Source organism: Odocoileus virginianus, chromosome 31 (assembly GCF_023699985.2).
Source record: "Odocoileus virginianus isolate 20LAN1187 ecotype Illinois chromosome 31, Ovbor_1.2, whole genome shotgun sequence".
Classification (NCBI taxonomy): domain Eukaryota; kingdom Metazoa; phylum Chordata; class Mammalia; order Artiodactyla; family Cervidae; genus Odocoileus; species Odocoileus virginianus.
This window is the reverse complement of record NC_069704.1, coordinates 39,830,709-39,846,970: the sequence shown is the minus strand read 5'-3', so window position 1 is coordinate 39,846,970 and position 16,262 is coordinate 39,830,709. Positions and strand designations below refer to the sequence as shown.

Genomic DNA, 16,262 nt, shown 5'->3' with positions numbered 1-16,262 from the left:
GGCTGTGCTGGGTCTCTGCTGCTGGGTGGGCTTTTCTCTAGTTGCACAGAGCAGGGACTGCTCTCTAGCTGCGGTGCCCGGGCTTCTCAGCGCCGTGGCTTCTCTCATTACAGAGCACGGGCCCTGGAGCGCCAGGTCAGAACTTGCAGGGCACGGGCTCAGACGCTGTGGACCCCGGGCTCTAGAGCATAGTCCTGTCGCACGGGCTTCGTGGCTCCCTGTGAGATCTTCCTGGACCAGGGATCGAGCCTGTGTTTCCTGCATTAGCATGCAGATTCTTTACCACTGAACCACCACGGAAGCCCAGCAAATTCTTAATGATGGTAGGGCTTGGTTTGAAACTTCCCTGCGGAATCTGGCAAATATGGCCATGTGCTAATGTGCTGTGTCAAGTCAAATGCCTAGAGAGGAACATTGATGACTATTGATTTTTACCGAACAGGCCGCTGAGATAAGACTAATGACAGCAATAAAGGACTCTTATCAGCTTCCAGGGTTATTTCAAAAGCAGGTGAATGAAAAAGTATCGAACACCTGGGTTTTTATCCCAATTCTGCCACTATCCACTCCTGTGTCTGTGGACAAGTTATTTTACATGTTAGATTTCTTTGCTCACTTGTGAGATGGATTTATGTTGTTGTTTAGTCACTAAGTTCTGTCCGACTCTTTTGCAACCCCATGAACTGTAGCCTGCCAGGCTCCTCTGTCCATGGACTTATAGGCTCTGTCATATTCCAGGTCTCTTCTACTTCTCAAGCTTTGCAAATCCACACTCCCAAGAAAAGTGTAGCACCTTCCTTTAGCATTTGTGACATGTGCTTTGGAAGAAAAGCAAATGTCCCCTTTTCCTCTCTTCTCCACCAACTTTCTGTGTTTAGAGCCTTGGGAGCTATGGTACAACATGGTTTAATTTCTTGGAGATCACAGAAGCATGCAGAATTTTGCTATTTTATAGGAATATGGACTTCCTTTGAAGGAAACGCTTGTTCCTGCAATGAATATTGATTGTTCACTCAATTGACATCCTCAAGGAACTTAAGACCATGTAACTGTAAGAATAAATGGAAGGATGGGAGAGCCATGAAGGAGGCATGAAACAGTGGTGGGGTTCCGCTCATTTCTGAGGGTCAGAGAAGGCTTCCTGGAAGGGGAACCATCTGAACTGAGAAATGAGCACCTTTGACAGGTAGAGACCTGAAGAGCCCCTTTGGAGGGTGTAGGACCATGGGTTTAGGGAGGACGTTCAGGGATGGGTACTTACTAAAGTATTTCTGCCTGGAGAATTCCATGGACAGAGGAGACTGGCAGGCTACAGTCCATGGGTCACAAAGAGTCAGACACGACTGAGTGACAAACACTTCCACTTATCAGGGATGGAAAAGCAAGGTCTGGCTAGAAGTATGGTGACCATATCCTAGTTTCTCCAAAGCTACCTTTTTCTGTCCTGGTGGAATTCTCACAGATGCCCCTTGTCACTCAAAAAGTATCCCAGTTTGGGTGATAAATTACATAGTCACCATAGCTGTAAATGACTTTCTATCAGACGCCTGAATCTTCCCCTGGTTGAAAGGATCTGAAAGGAGAAGAGTCGGGAATGACTGAACTTGCAGATCTGTCACCTGGTAAAACAGAAGTAAAATGTACAGGGAAAAGTAACATTAGAAGGAGTCGCCAAGTAGGAGGAAAGATTATGAACTCAGTTTTAGATCTGAAAGATTCAGCTGGAGGGTAACCGGCACCTCATTGGGTCCAGCCCCTCCTCTCGCAGATCAAAGGACTGGGGGCAAAGGGTCAGAGTCAGGACTGGAACCCAGGCCTCTCCCCTCGGCCTGTAGCTCTAGTCTCTCTGCCTCCCTATCCCGACCTCAGTGGTGCCCCTCCAGCATGCATGTCTGCCGAGACCCTGTGGTCCTATTTAGAAATATCTCTGCAAATACAATCAAGTTAAGATGAAGTCATCCTGGTATAGCGTGGGCCCCTAATCCAATATGGCTGGTGTTCTAACAGGAAGAGGGAAATGGGGACCTCCCTGGTGTCCAGTAGTTAAGAATCTGCCTTCCAATGCAGGGGATGCAAGCTCTATCCCTGGTTGGGGAACTAAGATCCCACATGCTAAGCCCATGTGCCACAACTACTGAACCTACACGCCGTAACTAGATAATCTCTGTCCTGCAATGAAACATTTTGCCTGATGCAACAAAGATCTCCTGTGCCTCAACTAAGATCTGATGGAGCCAAATAAATGAATTAAATAAATAAACATAGAAAAAAAGAAGAAGGAAATGTGTGTGTAGACAAATAGGGATGTGACAATGAAGGAAGAGACCAGAAGGACACATCTAAAGCCGTGGGATGCCGAGGATTGCCAGGGAGCCACAGGAAGTGAGGAATAGGCCAGGAAGGACACTTCCTTAGACTCTTTGGAAGGAGTGTGGCCCTGCCAATGCCTTGACCTTGGACTTCTAGTCTCTGGAGCTGTGAGACAGTATAATGCTGTTGTTTCAAGTTGCCCATTTAGGGTGTTTTGTGATGATGGCCCTAAGACCCTGTTCCACCGTCTGAGCTAGGTATCTAAAAATTCAACATTCAAAAAACTAAGATCATGGCATCCAGTTCCATCACTTCATGGCAAATAGATGGGGAAACAATGGAAACAGTGACAGACTTTATTTTCTTGGGCCCCAAAATCCCTGCAGATGGTGACTGCAGCCTTGAAATAAAAAGACGCTTGCTCCTTGACTATGACTAACCTAGACAGCATATTAAAAAGCAGAGACACTACTTTACCAACAAAGGTCCATATACTCAAAGTTACGGTTTTCCCAGTAGTCATGTACAGATGTGAGAGTTAGACCACAGAGAAAGCTGAGTGCTCAAGAATTGATGCTTTTGAACTGTGATGCTGGAGAAGACTCTTGAGGGTCCCTTGGACTGCAAGGAGATCAAACCAGTCAATCCTGAAGGAAACCAGTCCTGAATATTCATTGGAAGGACTAATGCTGAAGCTGAAGCACCAATACTTTGGTCACCTGATGTGAAGAACTGATTCACTAGAAAAGACCCATCACCCTCAATGGACATGAGTTTGAGCAAGCTCCAGGAGTTGGTGATGGACAGGGAAGCCTGGCATACTGCAGTCCATGGGGTGGCAAAGAGTTGGACACTACTGAGCAACTGAACTGAGGTATATGGGAGGCACAAGAAAATATGGGTCTGGCGTGGGTCAGAATTAAAGCCCAGCCAGGGTTGGGAATAGGAAAATGGAAATTGAAGCGAGGAACAAAGGGAAGAGAAGGGGCACTGAGGACATCCTATGGGGAGGAAGGAGAGGCGGAGAAGGAGGCAGAGAGCATTGTTAGAAGGGCAGGAAGAGAATGGAAGTGAGGGAGGAATTCCAGGGGAGGCCTGGTCGAGAGGTTTGTGCTGGGAGAGGCTGGCTGATCTGGAAGTATGGTCATGGGTGACCTTTTCAAGAGCTTCTTTAGAAAGGTGCAGGAGATAGAAGCCACAGGAAGTCTTCAAGAGTCTAGTGAAGGAGGGGTAGCTGGGGCGATCATTCTTTTTGGACTTCAGGACAGAAGAGAAAAATAGGGCAATAGTTGAAGGTGTGGAGCCAGAAAGAGGGATTTTATTAGGCTACAGAGGTCTCAGTATATTTGTGGGAAAAGGCTGAGGAGAGGGAGAGATTACAGGTGCAACCTCTTTCGGTGGGTGGCCATGCAGGGCTCAAGGTCACCATGCAAACACACTGTTCCGGCACACCGTACCAAAAATGAGCCAATACTTTGTTGCCACTGGGGCGTTGGGGCTCTTCTGCCCCCGCGCCCCCTTCCACCCTGGGGCCTTGAGACGTCTACTAGGGGATGGGCTCTTGAGAGTGGAAATGACCACAGTGCAGACACCATGATGTGAGGAGGGGGCAGCTGGCATCGTTGGACCTCATCCATGAAAGTGTGGGGGCAGCTGCTAGGGAGGATGGTACAGGCATCTGCAGGACGGGAGTCTGTGGACCCCACTACGTATCACAGCAAGTGGTTCCAGCCTTATCACAAAGGACTTAAGCAGCAGGGTCTGTGATGAACTGGCAGGCTTCTGGGACATTGCTATTGTTGTTCAGTCACTTATGTCCAACCTGCGACCCCATGGACTGCAGCATGCCAGGCTTCTCTCTCCTTCACTGTCCAGTGGAACTGGGCAACACTCTTAATTCCCCGATTAAACCGCTAGCTCTGACGCTTTGTTGTCGCCATCCTTTATAAAAGGAAGACCAGTAAACTGAGGCAGTGTCTTCTGTGGCCTGGAGGCTTGCCTCCACTCCATTCTTATTGGATGGGAGGGTTCTAGAACAAGGCTACCTTTTTGTTTCCATTTCTTCTTTGGTGTCAAGAGGAGACACATCCCTAAGGATGAATTGCAGATAAAGCTTTTAGGGAACACAGCACTGTCCTTGGGAAACCAAGGGCTTCTGGGATGACAGGGCCAGATGCGTAAATGAGCGAGGGGTCCTGCATGTCTAGTGGACCCTCGGCCTTCCCAACATATACCCTTGACTTAAAAATAATGAAAATGTGGAGGAGTGCACTTTGCAAAACAAACAAAAGCAAAATGCACAGCCACACCTGGTACCCAGCATACTATCCTCTAGGAGACATCACACCATGCAGTTCCTCCATGCACCCCTCCCCCACCACCCGCCCCTGGCAGAGGAATTCTAGAGCTCCAGGGATAAGCACTGTGTTGACTAAATTCTGGGCAGAGTGTTAATATATACGTGTGTTGCATGAGTGGGTAGGCAGATGACAGGACTTGAGTAATTGTGAGAAAAGCAAGATTTTGGAGAAAGCCTGAATGTCTTCTCTGTGTAGTCTTAACTCCTTTCTGTCTTCCTTCTTTCAAACACCCTCAAATTATATATAATTCATTGTAGGCTTTTATTCTTTTTTTTCTGTATTTTGTTCACTGTGTGTCAATTCTAAAGGAAATCAACCTTGATTATTCACTGGAAGGACTGATGGTGAAGTTGAAGCTCCAATACTTTGGCCACCTGATGTGAAGAGCCAACTCATTGGAAAAGATCCTGATGCTGGGAAAGATTGGGGGCAGGAGGAGAAGGGGATGACAGAAGATGAGATGGTTGGATGGCATCACCGACTCAATGGACATGAGTCTGAGCGCGCTCTGGGAGAGTGAAGGACATGGAAGCCTGTGTGCTGCAGTCCATGGGGTCACAAAGAGTCAGCCATGACTTAGCAACTGAACAACACAACATGTTAATCAGCAATGTTCATCGTCAGCAGGTGAGGAAGCAGGCCAACCAAAAGGGCCAAAGTCACTCAACTGGTCAGAGGTGGAACCCAAGCTTGGACATGCCTGTGATTCCAACTCAAGTGCCATTCCCCCTACATTCTCTGTGGCTTCCTGCTTCTAAGTGGACTCCCAGTTGGGTGAAGGCAGCTGGGAACCAAAGACATCTTCAGAACTTCAACGTTCAGGAACTTTACTCAGCTGGAACCAGCAAGTCATCCGAGTCTCCTGGTTCACTCCGCAGGGCAGGCTCACTGCTCTGCCCCTGCATTCCTGTGATGCCCCCTTCTTGTTGGCAGTGGGGCCAGAGCATTGGGTCATGGGGTCTGGGGATGTCACCCCCCTCCCAGCAGGCCTTCCGCAGAGGTTGAGCACCAGGGCTGACCACTGTATTCTGACATCCAGAGATACCTCCCTCATTATGATGCCCATTTGTTACTGTACAGAATATTGCTGAATGGGAAACCTAGGCGGGGTCTCCAGAGATGACTCTCAGACTCACAACTTGTAACTGGCTTCCTAAGGGAAGCCCCACCGAATCCTCAAAGGTGTCGGAGACCACCTATGGAAGCTATGGTGCTTCCACCTTCCCTGTTGCCACTCCCACTGCCACAACTGCCTTTCAACATCCATGAACTTGGGCTCCAGACACTGCGATGCTATTGTAATAGGCAAGCCACTGCCCACCCCAGCTGCTCCTGACCCAAAGGTCTGGGATTTCTCTAGGTAGCATACAACAGCAAAACAGCAGGATGGTGGTCTCTACCTGCCTTCCACCTTCCAGAACTCTCTAGTTCAGCTGTCAGGATGTAAGTTGTATTTAGACTCCGACTGCAAGAAATGTGTTTTAAATTTTCTGGCCACTACAGTACAAGGAGAAGTTTAAGGTATTGAGGGCGAAACCACTATAACTACCACATTTGGTGAGAAAAAATATTGAATATTCATGATAAATATTTTGAAGATTTTCTAAATGCTTCGGCTTAACATTTAATGAAATTTTTTAAAAAACTGTATGTTTCTGAAATTAGGAGGATGTTCACAAATGCCAAGAGTCCTCTTAAGCAGCTACGGGTTGATTTTTTCACCAATACCACCACTGCAGAGTTCAGGGGTTTTCTCATCCATCGAGAGATTAAATCCCACAAAGCATGATCCACTTTCATCCTTTGTATTTTTTTCAATTACAGAAGCAATACAAGCATTGTTTGTCTGAAAAATGTAGTAAACATAACTATAATCCTACATCGCTATCACAATAACTGCTTTACCCTTTTTATGTGCATATTTACATCTGGGTGAATGCAGTGTTCATAGAACTCTGCTTTGTTTTCTTACCTAGAACTGCATCATAATTATTTCCCATGTTGTTGCATAATCACAATTTAATGGCCCCATAATCTTTCACTAATACAGGTATCATAATTGCTCAGCTATTCCTCTCTAGTTGAACCCTTAGCTTGTTTCCAATTATTTTACTATGAACAATGCTTTGAAGAGCATCATGTATTTTCAGACTGTTGGTCACTGAAGTGAGATGATGAGTTAATATGTACTGGTTAAAGGGTACCCATTTTTAAATGAGTATCAACAGGTTTTGACCCATGTTTTTTGAAAATCACCTTTAGCAAAAGCAGGGAAATTTGTCTCCAGGAATGACTAAATGCAGAGCTTGTTTCTACCTATCCCATCTTTAGCACTTCTCTTGGCACCTACTGAAAATTCAGAAACGGTTCCCTGGGTCTTGAAGCCTCTGTTGACATTGCTCCCATCACTGAATCTCAAATCCCGGGGAGCTGTCTGGGTGACTGTGACTCGAATCTTGGGACCAGGCTGAGGCCAAGAAGGAGATACAGCATCTTCAGGGTCTCCCCCACCCGTTCATATCTCAAGGCACAGCTTTCCTGACCAGAAGTCTTCTCCAGATAAGGTGGAGTAAAAGTTGATCAGCTCAAGCCAAATCTCAAGCCCAGAACATGCACATTTAGATGCATATTTCAGGGAGCCTTAGATAAACAGACAGGTTACTCCCCTAATTTTTGATTCCTCCCTCTTCCTCCCAGATGGAGAAGACATTGTTATTTAGGTTACAGTAAAGTAACCTGGGTTACACTTTATTTAAGAAGATATTTAATAGCTTGGGATAGTTTATGAACTAGAATACTAGAAAGAACTATACATGCGCACTCAGTTGCTCAGTTGTGTCTGAGTCTTTGTGACCCCATGGACTGCAGCCCCCCCAGGCTCCTCTGTCTGTGGGATTTACCAGGCAGAATACTGGAGTGAATTGCCATCTCCTCCTCCAGGGGATCTTCTTGACCCAGGGATGGAACTCCAGTCTCCTGCTTGGCAGGTGGACTCTTTACCACTGCACCACCGGGGAAGCCCAGGCAGATGCAATACTGCAAGGTTTTACTTTCTTCCTCACTTTCCTCTCTATTGTGAGGCCAGGCTTTTAAAGCCCGTCCTGCCCCAGGAAAACGCGCTGAAAGTGCCTATTCAGAAGGGCTTCAATCCTGATGACCACTTATCGTCTTCATCAGTCCAGGGCTGTGTGGCTTTAGCCCCTTGGTGAGAATAAGGAGGAATAAACTTTATGAATCACGTGTTTTCTTTTCAGAAAGAAAAACTTAAGTGTTCGCGCCAACGAAGCAGCCTGGCGCAGGATCTCGAGATCTCACTTTGTTCCCTCCACGGTACATGCTCTTTGTTGCAGAAAAGGAGGTGCACCCCTCGTATCGCGCAGTGGGTCCTCTATTCTGGAACTCTATCCACCCCCATGTGTGCCCCCACTCCTCCTCCGGGCACCATAACTGCTCCATAAATGACATTCGCAGTGCTCCAGGCCCAAGGAATGCCAAAGCTTGCTGAGCAATTGTGTTCGCAACAAAACCCCGGGCTCTGTGGGTAGACTGGCCGCTGTTCCGGATCCCCCTCCAGCCTCAAGCATTTCCCCTTCTGCGATCCGGGTGACCCTTCCCGGCAGCTGCCCCCCTGGCCTGCCCCAAACCAGGCAGCACCACCCCATCAGGAGGTAAGACGACTTCCCGGGACACCCCACGTCCTCCTCTCGCCCCCGTCCGGTAGCTTGGAAATGTGCAGTGGACAGTGACGTCACACAGGGAGGCGGGTCCCCACCGTCCTGCACACCAATGGCGCGGCCGCAGCAAGTCCCTTCTTTTTCAGTGATTGGTGTCTCGGGCCCCTCTGCTCCACCCCAGCCCGCCATGGCGTCAGGCCCCGCAGCACCGGGGAGGTGGTTCCCACTTTAAAGAAGTGAAGTTTTTCGCCCCCTCCCCCGCCCCGCCCGCCTCCTGCAGCCTCCCGCGCCGCGCGGAGCCGGCGAATGGAGCTACGCCGCGGCGGCGTAGGGAGCCAGGCTGGGGCGCGCAGGATGGATGGGGACAGCCGAGATGGCGGCGGCGGCTGCTGCAAGGACGCCGGGTCGGAGGACTATGAGAACCTGCCGACCAGCGCCTCCTTATCCACCCACATGACAGCCGGAGCGATGGCCGGGATCCTGGAGCACTCGGTCATGTACCCGGTAGACTCAGTGAAGGTGAGGCGCCAGGAGACTTTAGAGACGGAGCGAGCGCACGCGTGTGCTTATGCATCCCGCGCGGGAGCCTCCTGGAAGCAGCCTGGAAGCAGCCCTCCGCAACCGCGCTCTCCTTAGCGCCGCGGCGCCCCCGGGTCTCCTGGGTCCCACCGGGAGCTGGCGCGCGCAGCCGGGGCGCCTGGGAGTACGCCGCGCAGCTCCTTCCGCTGTGCGCTTGGGCCCCCGGGGGCAACCCCCCCTCCGCGCCCACGAGGGTGCCCCAGTCGGCGCCCCGCTTCGCCGCTCCCGCCGAGTTCCAGGCCCTGGCTGCTGGCGGCGCTGCCGCCGGCGAGGAGAAGGGGAGAGCACCGCTGGCCTCGGCGGTGGCGGCGGGGCTCCAGACGGAGCCGGCCGGTGTGGCTTTGAGCAGTCTTACCATGTCTGGCCACGCGATCGGAGGGTTTGCGGTCCCGGCTCGTCGCGACTCCCACTGGCACGCTGGGTGTGCGAGCCGCGGCGAGTGGCGTCAGCTGGCCGCTGCCGGGTGATCGGGGCTCCCACACACGTGCGCCGTCCCCGAGGGGCTCGCCGCCGGGAGCGCTAACCACACTCGCGCCGATAAACGTGGCCCCGACCCGGCTGGCCCGGCCGCCCGCCCTTTGGCAGCCGAGCAGCTGAGAGGCAGTGAGGTTCACAGTGACATTTGCCTTCTCATTTTGTTGCAGGGCAGTGAGGGAGAGCGCGTGCTGTGTAGTCTTTCTTAGGGGTTGTGTAATAGCCGTTCAGTTTGCCCCGCGCTTCCCGGGTAGTTTTAAATGCATTGCTGTCAGGAGGTAGCTTTAACCAGGCGGATTTTTGCCTGAGCTGCACTAAGTCAGCTTGTTCAGGATACAGAATGACCCGGGGATAGAATGCTATGGGGAAGTAATACTATTATTGATACTTTGTACTTGTGTAGAACTCATCTTATTCCTACAGCAGCCGTGGGAATTAACATGAAGAAACTGAGGCACAGAGCGGTGAACAGGATTAGCCTGCTGGTGCTCAAGCACCACCGGTATCCCCGACTCCAGCCCCGGTGCGCTTCGGAGATTTGGGGACTTCTCGAGGTGGCAGTTATCTCAGAAGGCAGACCCAACAGAGCATCTGTATTTTATTTTTGATGCTGGCCCCACATGAGCGGTGGTAAGGCCAGAATGTCTAATGCAGAGGGTCTTCCCTGCTCAGAGCAGTTCTTAGAGCTGGTGGTTGGTCAGTGGCTGGACAGACACGGGTCCAGAGAGAAGGCCAGGGGCATTCACATTAAGGTGAGCCCCAAGTCTTATGTTGTGCTGCTGGGTCTGAGTCATCACCCCTCTGCTCTACGGCATGCCAGAGGGAGATTAAAGGAACCGTGCTTGCCTGCCAGGGTTATGGAGGCCACAGGGAGATCTTTCCTGTTAGGTTTTCAAAGTTCCTCCAAGAAAGACCCTGGACGGACACCAGGTGGCATTTGTATAGGAAGTAATCCTTCACATGTAATAAAAAGTCCCCATATTTGAAGTTGTCATCTCAAGTGCCTTGGACAGAGTGTGGGAAGGTTAGGAGCCAGGAGATGTCATTTGAGCAGGCAAGAGCCATCAAAGAACCAGACCACTTCTGAGGCTCTTGACCTCCGCTGTGAGTTTGGTTCAAGGCATCATTGGAGCTTGTCTTTAGGATTAGTTATGCCTTTTGAGCTCCCTGTGACACTCTCCTGTGTGTGCTAAGTTGCTCAGTTGTGTCCGACTGTTTTGCGACCCTATGGACTGTAACCCATCAGGCTCCTTTGTCTATGGGTTCTCCAGGCAAGAGTACTGGAGTGGGCTTCTATTCCCTTCTCCAGGGCATCTTCCTGACCCAGGGATCTAGGTCTCTTGCATCTCCTGCATGGCAGGTGGATTCTTTACTGCTGAGCCACTGGGGAAGCCCCTTAATAGGGGTTAATTGCATGTGTTTGAATTGTGTGATCTATGTTTAGTTTCTTCCCTGCCCCTCCTTCTGCCCTCTAGGTGTTGGTATGTTTTGATCCACTTGTCACTATGTACTTAGCATTGATTTCTGTAGCAGTTTTCACTTGTGGACAGGTTAATGTCGTGTGTGGTCAAAGGAGCTGGTTTAGCTGTCCTGGGCAAGTCATTCTGTGAAACTTGACTGTAAAATGAAGGCTCTGGGGACCTTCTCTGGTGGTCCAGTGGTTAACTGCGCTTCCGACATAGGGGGCATGAGTTCGATCCCTGGTCGGCGAACTAAGATCCCATGTGCTGTGTGGTGCAGCCAAAAAATATAATAAAATTTTAAAAATAATAAATAAAATACAGGTTTGGGTTAGCTAACCAGGAACAATTTCTAGATTCTGGGATTATAATCCTGGCTCTGAATAAAGACCCTTGGGGGTTCTGGCTTTGAGCCCCCCGGTTTGGCTTTAAAGCACCTCTTGGGTTTTTTTTTTTTTTTTTTGCTACAGTTTCCTTGGATTACTCTTTTCATTTTGCAGTGGAGCTAAAAGGCACAGAGAGAGTTAAGTGGCATGAGCCCTGCTGCGTGACCCCAGGAGGGCTGCAATAGAGGTGTGCTAAGACCAACACAAGTGTCTGTGTCCAGCATGAGATGTCAGGGACCATCCATGCTTCAGGCAGGGAAACGCTCCCCTTGGGGAGCCCTTCACTATGTTCTTCGTAAATAACAGGGATGGTGGAGACTGTGAGTAACTGAGTCAGGAGCCCTGGGTTGGGGTTCAAGCCCAGCCCCTAACTTGCTTCATTCTTTAGGCACTGTTCTGTCGCTAGTAAAATGGGGGCTATGTTCAATATTTCCTATTTTTTCACCTGTCCCCCTTTCTACGAACACAGAACACTCATTGTCCTCTTTTTATGTTACTTGCAATTTGAAATAATTAATTACACTTGAAGCCCAATCAATAAGTATATCTTGAAAGGAAAAAAAAAGGTTGTTTTGTTTTGTTCTATTCTATAAGGCACACATTTTTAACCTTGATCTTATAAAGTTCAGTGAGAGTGTGGGATGGGCCTGTGTTTTTCAGTTTTTCTCTCCTGTGTGGTGCGTGGACCATGGTTCTCAGGACTGGTCACTTTCAGTTCTGAGCCCAGCAAGCTGCTCTGTTGTGTGGAAACTCAGTTTGGCTAATGCTTCACATTGTAATACTGCATATACTTTTCTGTGAAATCCCTTCTACCCAATGTCACCTTAATGACTTGCATTTTTCAAAATGGGTGGTGACCATTTGTGGGAGCAACATTCTTAAAAAGCCAGGTTGGTGAGAGTACAAAATAGTAATACAAGCATGTGTGGCATGCAGTAAGAAATACTGTTGCTCTGTGACAGTCTGGGTTGTGTGTATGTGTGTTCCCTGAGTGGCTGTGCAAAGTGTACCTCTGGCTAGGCCAAAAAGTCTGAGAAAACACTGAGCCTCATCATCACTAACGTCTCTCGAGTTCCAGCAGTCAACAGCCTGTGATTCTTAAGTGGGGATTTAGAAGACTTTTGGCAACTTTTCCCCTCCTTCCCTTGGCCCCTCCGTGGTGGCATATGACTGCTTACTCATCTGTAAAGGGACCCGCTGCCAGGACCTCGCAGTGGTCCCAAGGGAGGGCGCGAGGGGACCCAGGAGGGCTGTCACCCAGAGGTCGCCACGACGTGTTCCATTCCAGCTGGGGTTTTGCAGCCCCTCTGCCACACCCCTCGCTCTCCCTGGTGCTCCAGAGGGGCCAGCGGCGTGGTCGCCTAGACCAGCACTTGGGGTGGACGTGAGAACCCCTGGTCTGGAGCTCTCAGGACTGTGGGGAGAATGCCAGGTGGGTGGAGGAGGAAATTCCAACCAGATTAGGCACACCGCTCTCCGACTATGCCGCGCGTCCCGCGGTGGCGAAAGCAGGGGCAGAAGGAAACAGGAAAGATTTGAAGCGAGAGGACTTCCGCTGACCCTTCTCTTGGCTTTGCTTGTCAGGGAAACGCAGTCCCTTTAAACTCTGCTGGGGGAAGCCCTCCTGCCCCGCTAGGGTGCAGCCGGATGGCAGGGCGCTGACAGCCGGCCGAGCGGGTTGAGTCTAAGCCTTCTCTCTAGGAGCCGGTGGGTGCCGAGCCAGTTGGAAGCCTCGCTTGGCCTCGGGGGTTGCCATCGCTGGCAGTGCTGAGCTCCGAGGAGCAGCAGCAGCGAGGCGGGCAGGTGCCAGGCAGCTCAGCGTTCCTCCACCTCTGACTTTGCTCATCTTGGTCTCCGCAGTGCCAAGCAGACTGCTAGGGTCCTCAGTACGGGACGGGGTGAAGAAGGCAGCTGCCAGTGTCCCTCCCACTCACTCCAGTGCTTTCAAAACCACGTACAACCCAGGAGATGCCGCTCCGCTTCGAAAGAGTGTGAAATCCCAAGTTGCTCTCGTTTCTTGCGACAAAAGTACTGTGATTTTTCAGTCTCCTTCTGATCCTACCCTTCCCTTCTTCTCCATCCTTCTTCAGTGGGAAGGAGCACTTTTCTATAAGGTGGATCTGGGAGTGGCGTGGATTCCAGCGAGGAATTCTTCTTGAACTTCTGTACTGTTGTTCGTTTCATGAACGCGTAGGCCACGTGCTGGTGCCCAGGGCTGGGGTCTGCTGGAGGAGTAGGGGCAGGGATCTGGTCCCAGAGACAGCGCTTGGCCCCTACGTGGCCACTTTCCTGCCTGCCGCTGGCCCCCTCTGTCTGGAAATGGGGGAGGGCGAGGCCAGGGCAGAGGGCTTGGAGGGGAGTCCCTGAGATTACAGCGGGCAGCCAAGGCGGCCTCAGATCTTCAGTAGGGCGAGGCACTGGGGCTAACTTGGAGGAGGAGTTCAATTACATTGTTCAAATCACGCCTTAGGGCACACAAGGGGTAGGGGGCGTGCCCTTGAGGTAGGGGCTTGTCGCCTGAGTCAGGGGGCGTGGCTCTGTGGAGTGGGCATCCTGTGCGTTTCCTGGTTGCCTCTGGACACGTTTTAGCCACCTGTGGCCCTTTCATTGATTAGGGCCTTTGTCCCCTCGATCTTTGGGGTGGTGACCAGTCTCCGGACTCGAGTCCTGCTTTCCTTTGTTTACAGGCCTGGGGTCTGGACTCTTCTGGCATTCCCTGATGCCCTTGCTTTTGTTCCAGGAAGCCTTTGGCAGTCTGTCCTGAACCCCCGAACTTTCTGGCTTTTTTCCTATCTCCCTTAGTCCCCAAGCTTTCCTGCCCAGAGAGTTTTCTTTTTGTTTTTAAATCTTGTGAGTTCTGCTTCTCCCAAAGCCTGCCCTCCTCTCCCAGCCAACACCTTGGAATGTTCACTGCTGCCATTTTTCATAGGAAGCTTCCTCCAATCACTTTAACTGCAGACCTGCCCTCAGACTCCTTCTGAGCCTGAATTCTCACCGGCAGAGAACTGGCTTGGGGCAATTCAGATCCTAGGCTTTTGACTTACCGGTTGGGTGGGGCACTTAGCTTTTCGGAGTTCTGGTAGCTTCCTTATCTATGAAATGCAGAAGCTAATTTTCTTCCTGCTTTCTCTTTCCTGAACCAGCTTTCCCTGGCTTCCTTCTTTACTTTTCCCCTGGACCCTGTGGATGTGCCTTGTCACTGACTCCTTCACATCTTCACTGAACATTCCTTCCTCCCTAAGTCGATAGAAACCCAGCTCTTCTCCTAAGGCCTCTCCCGGGTGCCTCTCAGGTAGAGATGATTCCCATTACTTTAAACCAGGAACCTTGGGACTGCTACCCTCCCACTGTTGCTTGCTCACCCTATCAAGCTCTCCTTTCCTTTTGAGGCTTCTGCCATCCACTTCCACCAGCGTCTGTCCCTCTTCTCCCTGTGTTACCCCTCACCTTCTACTCCCCTGGGATGGCGGGGTGGGCAGGGGGAGTGACTCTTGAGCCACACTGTGGTCCTGCTTCCCACTTGGGTGTGACCTGGGGCAAATGTCTTCACCTCTCTGCCTGGTTTCTCCATTTATAAGAGAAGGAAAAGATGGTACTGATGTCCTGGGTGTCTGTGAGGGTTAAGTCCTTACAGCGCTTATCATTGCCTCCTGTGTAGGACTGTCCTCTGGGTGGGACCTTTCAGCTTCAGTACCATCATCATCAACAACACCGTGATCCAGCCACTTTCCCTCATCCTCTGGATGTTGACATCTGGCTCACAGATTGTTCATCCATCCTGAATTCTATTATCATCCTGAGAGTGTTCCGTTTTGGTCACCACCTGACTAACATCCAAATCCCTCCATTCTATTTTTTTTTTGCCCACCGCACAGAGTGTGGAACTTCCCCAACCAGGGATCAAACCCATGCCCCCCACATCGGAAGCACAGACCACCAGGGAAGTCCCAAATTCCTCTATTCTTTATGCCACTCAGGTCCATGCTGTTACTTCTAAGGGCCTTGTCCTGGCCCTGAACCTGCCTACCCCTGAAATCGTACATTCGGACGGCTCAGAGTCTGGCCACAGCTGTCTCATGGTCACACTCTTCTCTGTCTCATCTCATCGCATCCCTGGCTTCCTCATCCAGCCTGGCCTCCACAGCCCATCACTGCAGCCACTCCCCAGCCCATAGTTTCTTTGCCTTTGGATCTTCCAACGCCTGCCTGCCCACCTCTGATCCCCAGCAACCCACTGCCCACAGGGAAGCCCAGCCCTTCGGGAGAAACCTCACATTGCGTCCACTGCTGCCCTGTGTGCCAGGCGTTTGGGGCCCCAGCCTGGCCTTCCCCGTGCTCCGGTCAGTCGGCTTCCATCTGCTCAGCAGCTGCCTCAGACCACCTTGCTTCTCAGACTCCCACCCTTCTACTTTTTTCAGCCTCAGTGTGGCATCTTGCTCTCTATTCCTAGAGGAACCAGGACTCCATCAAATTCTTCTTCCTCTAACTGTCCTTCCTACTAGCCTGCCACCCCCTGCCCCTTCTCCTATTGTAAAGAGGGTCCTTCCTTCTTCTAAGGAGAGTCAGTGGGTTTGGCAACCACCGATGTACACCTGGGTTTGAATCCTGGCTCTCCACCTGGGCCATCTTACTTGACCTCTCTAAGCTCAGTTTCCTTGTCTACAGATTGGGAATATGAATCCCAAGACCCAGATTCTTCTTTATTGAAAGAATCAAGTGGGCATGATGTATGTAAAGCTTTTGCTGCAGTGTCTGGTGCCTAAGTTCTCAATAAAGGTCATGGTCATAGTTATTTTGGTCATCTGTCTCTTGAGTAACCCAGTTCCAGTATCTTGGCCTCTACCCCACCCCCACCTCCAGCCATTGGTTCCTTCTTAAGAGCATTTCTGAATCCATACTTGTCTCATCTTAAATAACAAACAAACCCCAGGCAGCTCACCTTGACCCCTTGTGCCCTGAGAGTTTTCTCTCCTTAAAATAACAAATGTTGGGAAAGGATGGTTGACACTCAGTCTCTAC

At 50.7% G+C, this 16,262-nt stretch overlaps 2 protein-coding genes across 2 annotated transcripts in view; one reads left to right on the top strand and one right to left on the bottom strand.

Moving 5' to 3' along the window:
* LOC110133925 (prolyl-tRNA synthetase associated domain-containing protein 1-like) overlaps window positions 1-9,563 on the bottom strand; it is a 56,668-nt gene extending 47,105 nt beyond the window's left edge. Inside the window, exon 1 of the mRNA XM_070459651.1 lies at window positions 9,279-9,563. Coding sequence (XP_070315752.1) covers window positions 9,279-9,281 — 3 coding nt within the window. The 5' untranslated portion in view covers window positions 9,282-9,563. The remainder of the gene's footprint in view (window positions 1-9,278) is intronic.
* SLC25A37 (solute carrier family 25 member 37) overlaps window positions 8,504-16,262 on the top strand; it is a 45,538-nt gene continuing 37,779 nt past the window's right edge. The window contains exon 1 of the mRNA XM_020888166.2: window positions 8,504-8,863. Within this exon, the coding sequence (XP_020743825.2) occupies window positions 8,651-8,863 (213 nt within the window). The 5' untranslated portion in view covers window positions 8,504-8,650. The remainder of the gene's footprint in view (window positions 8,864-16,262) is intronic.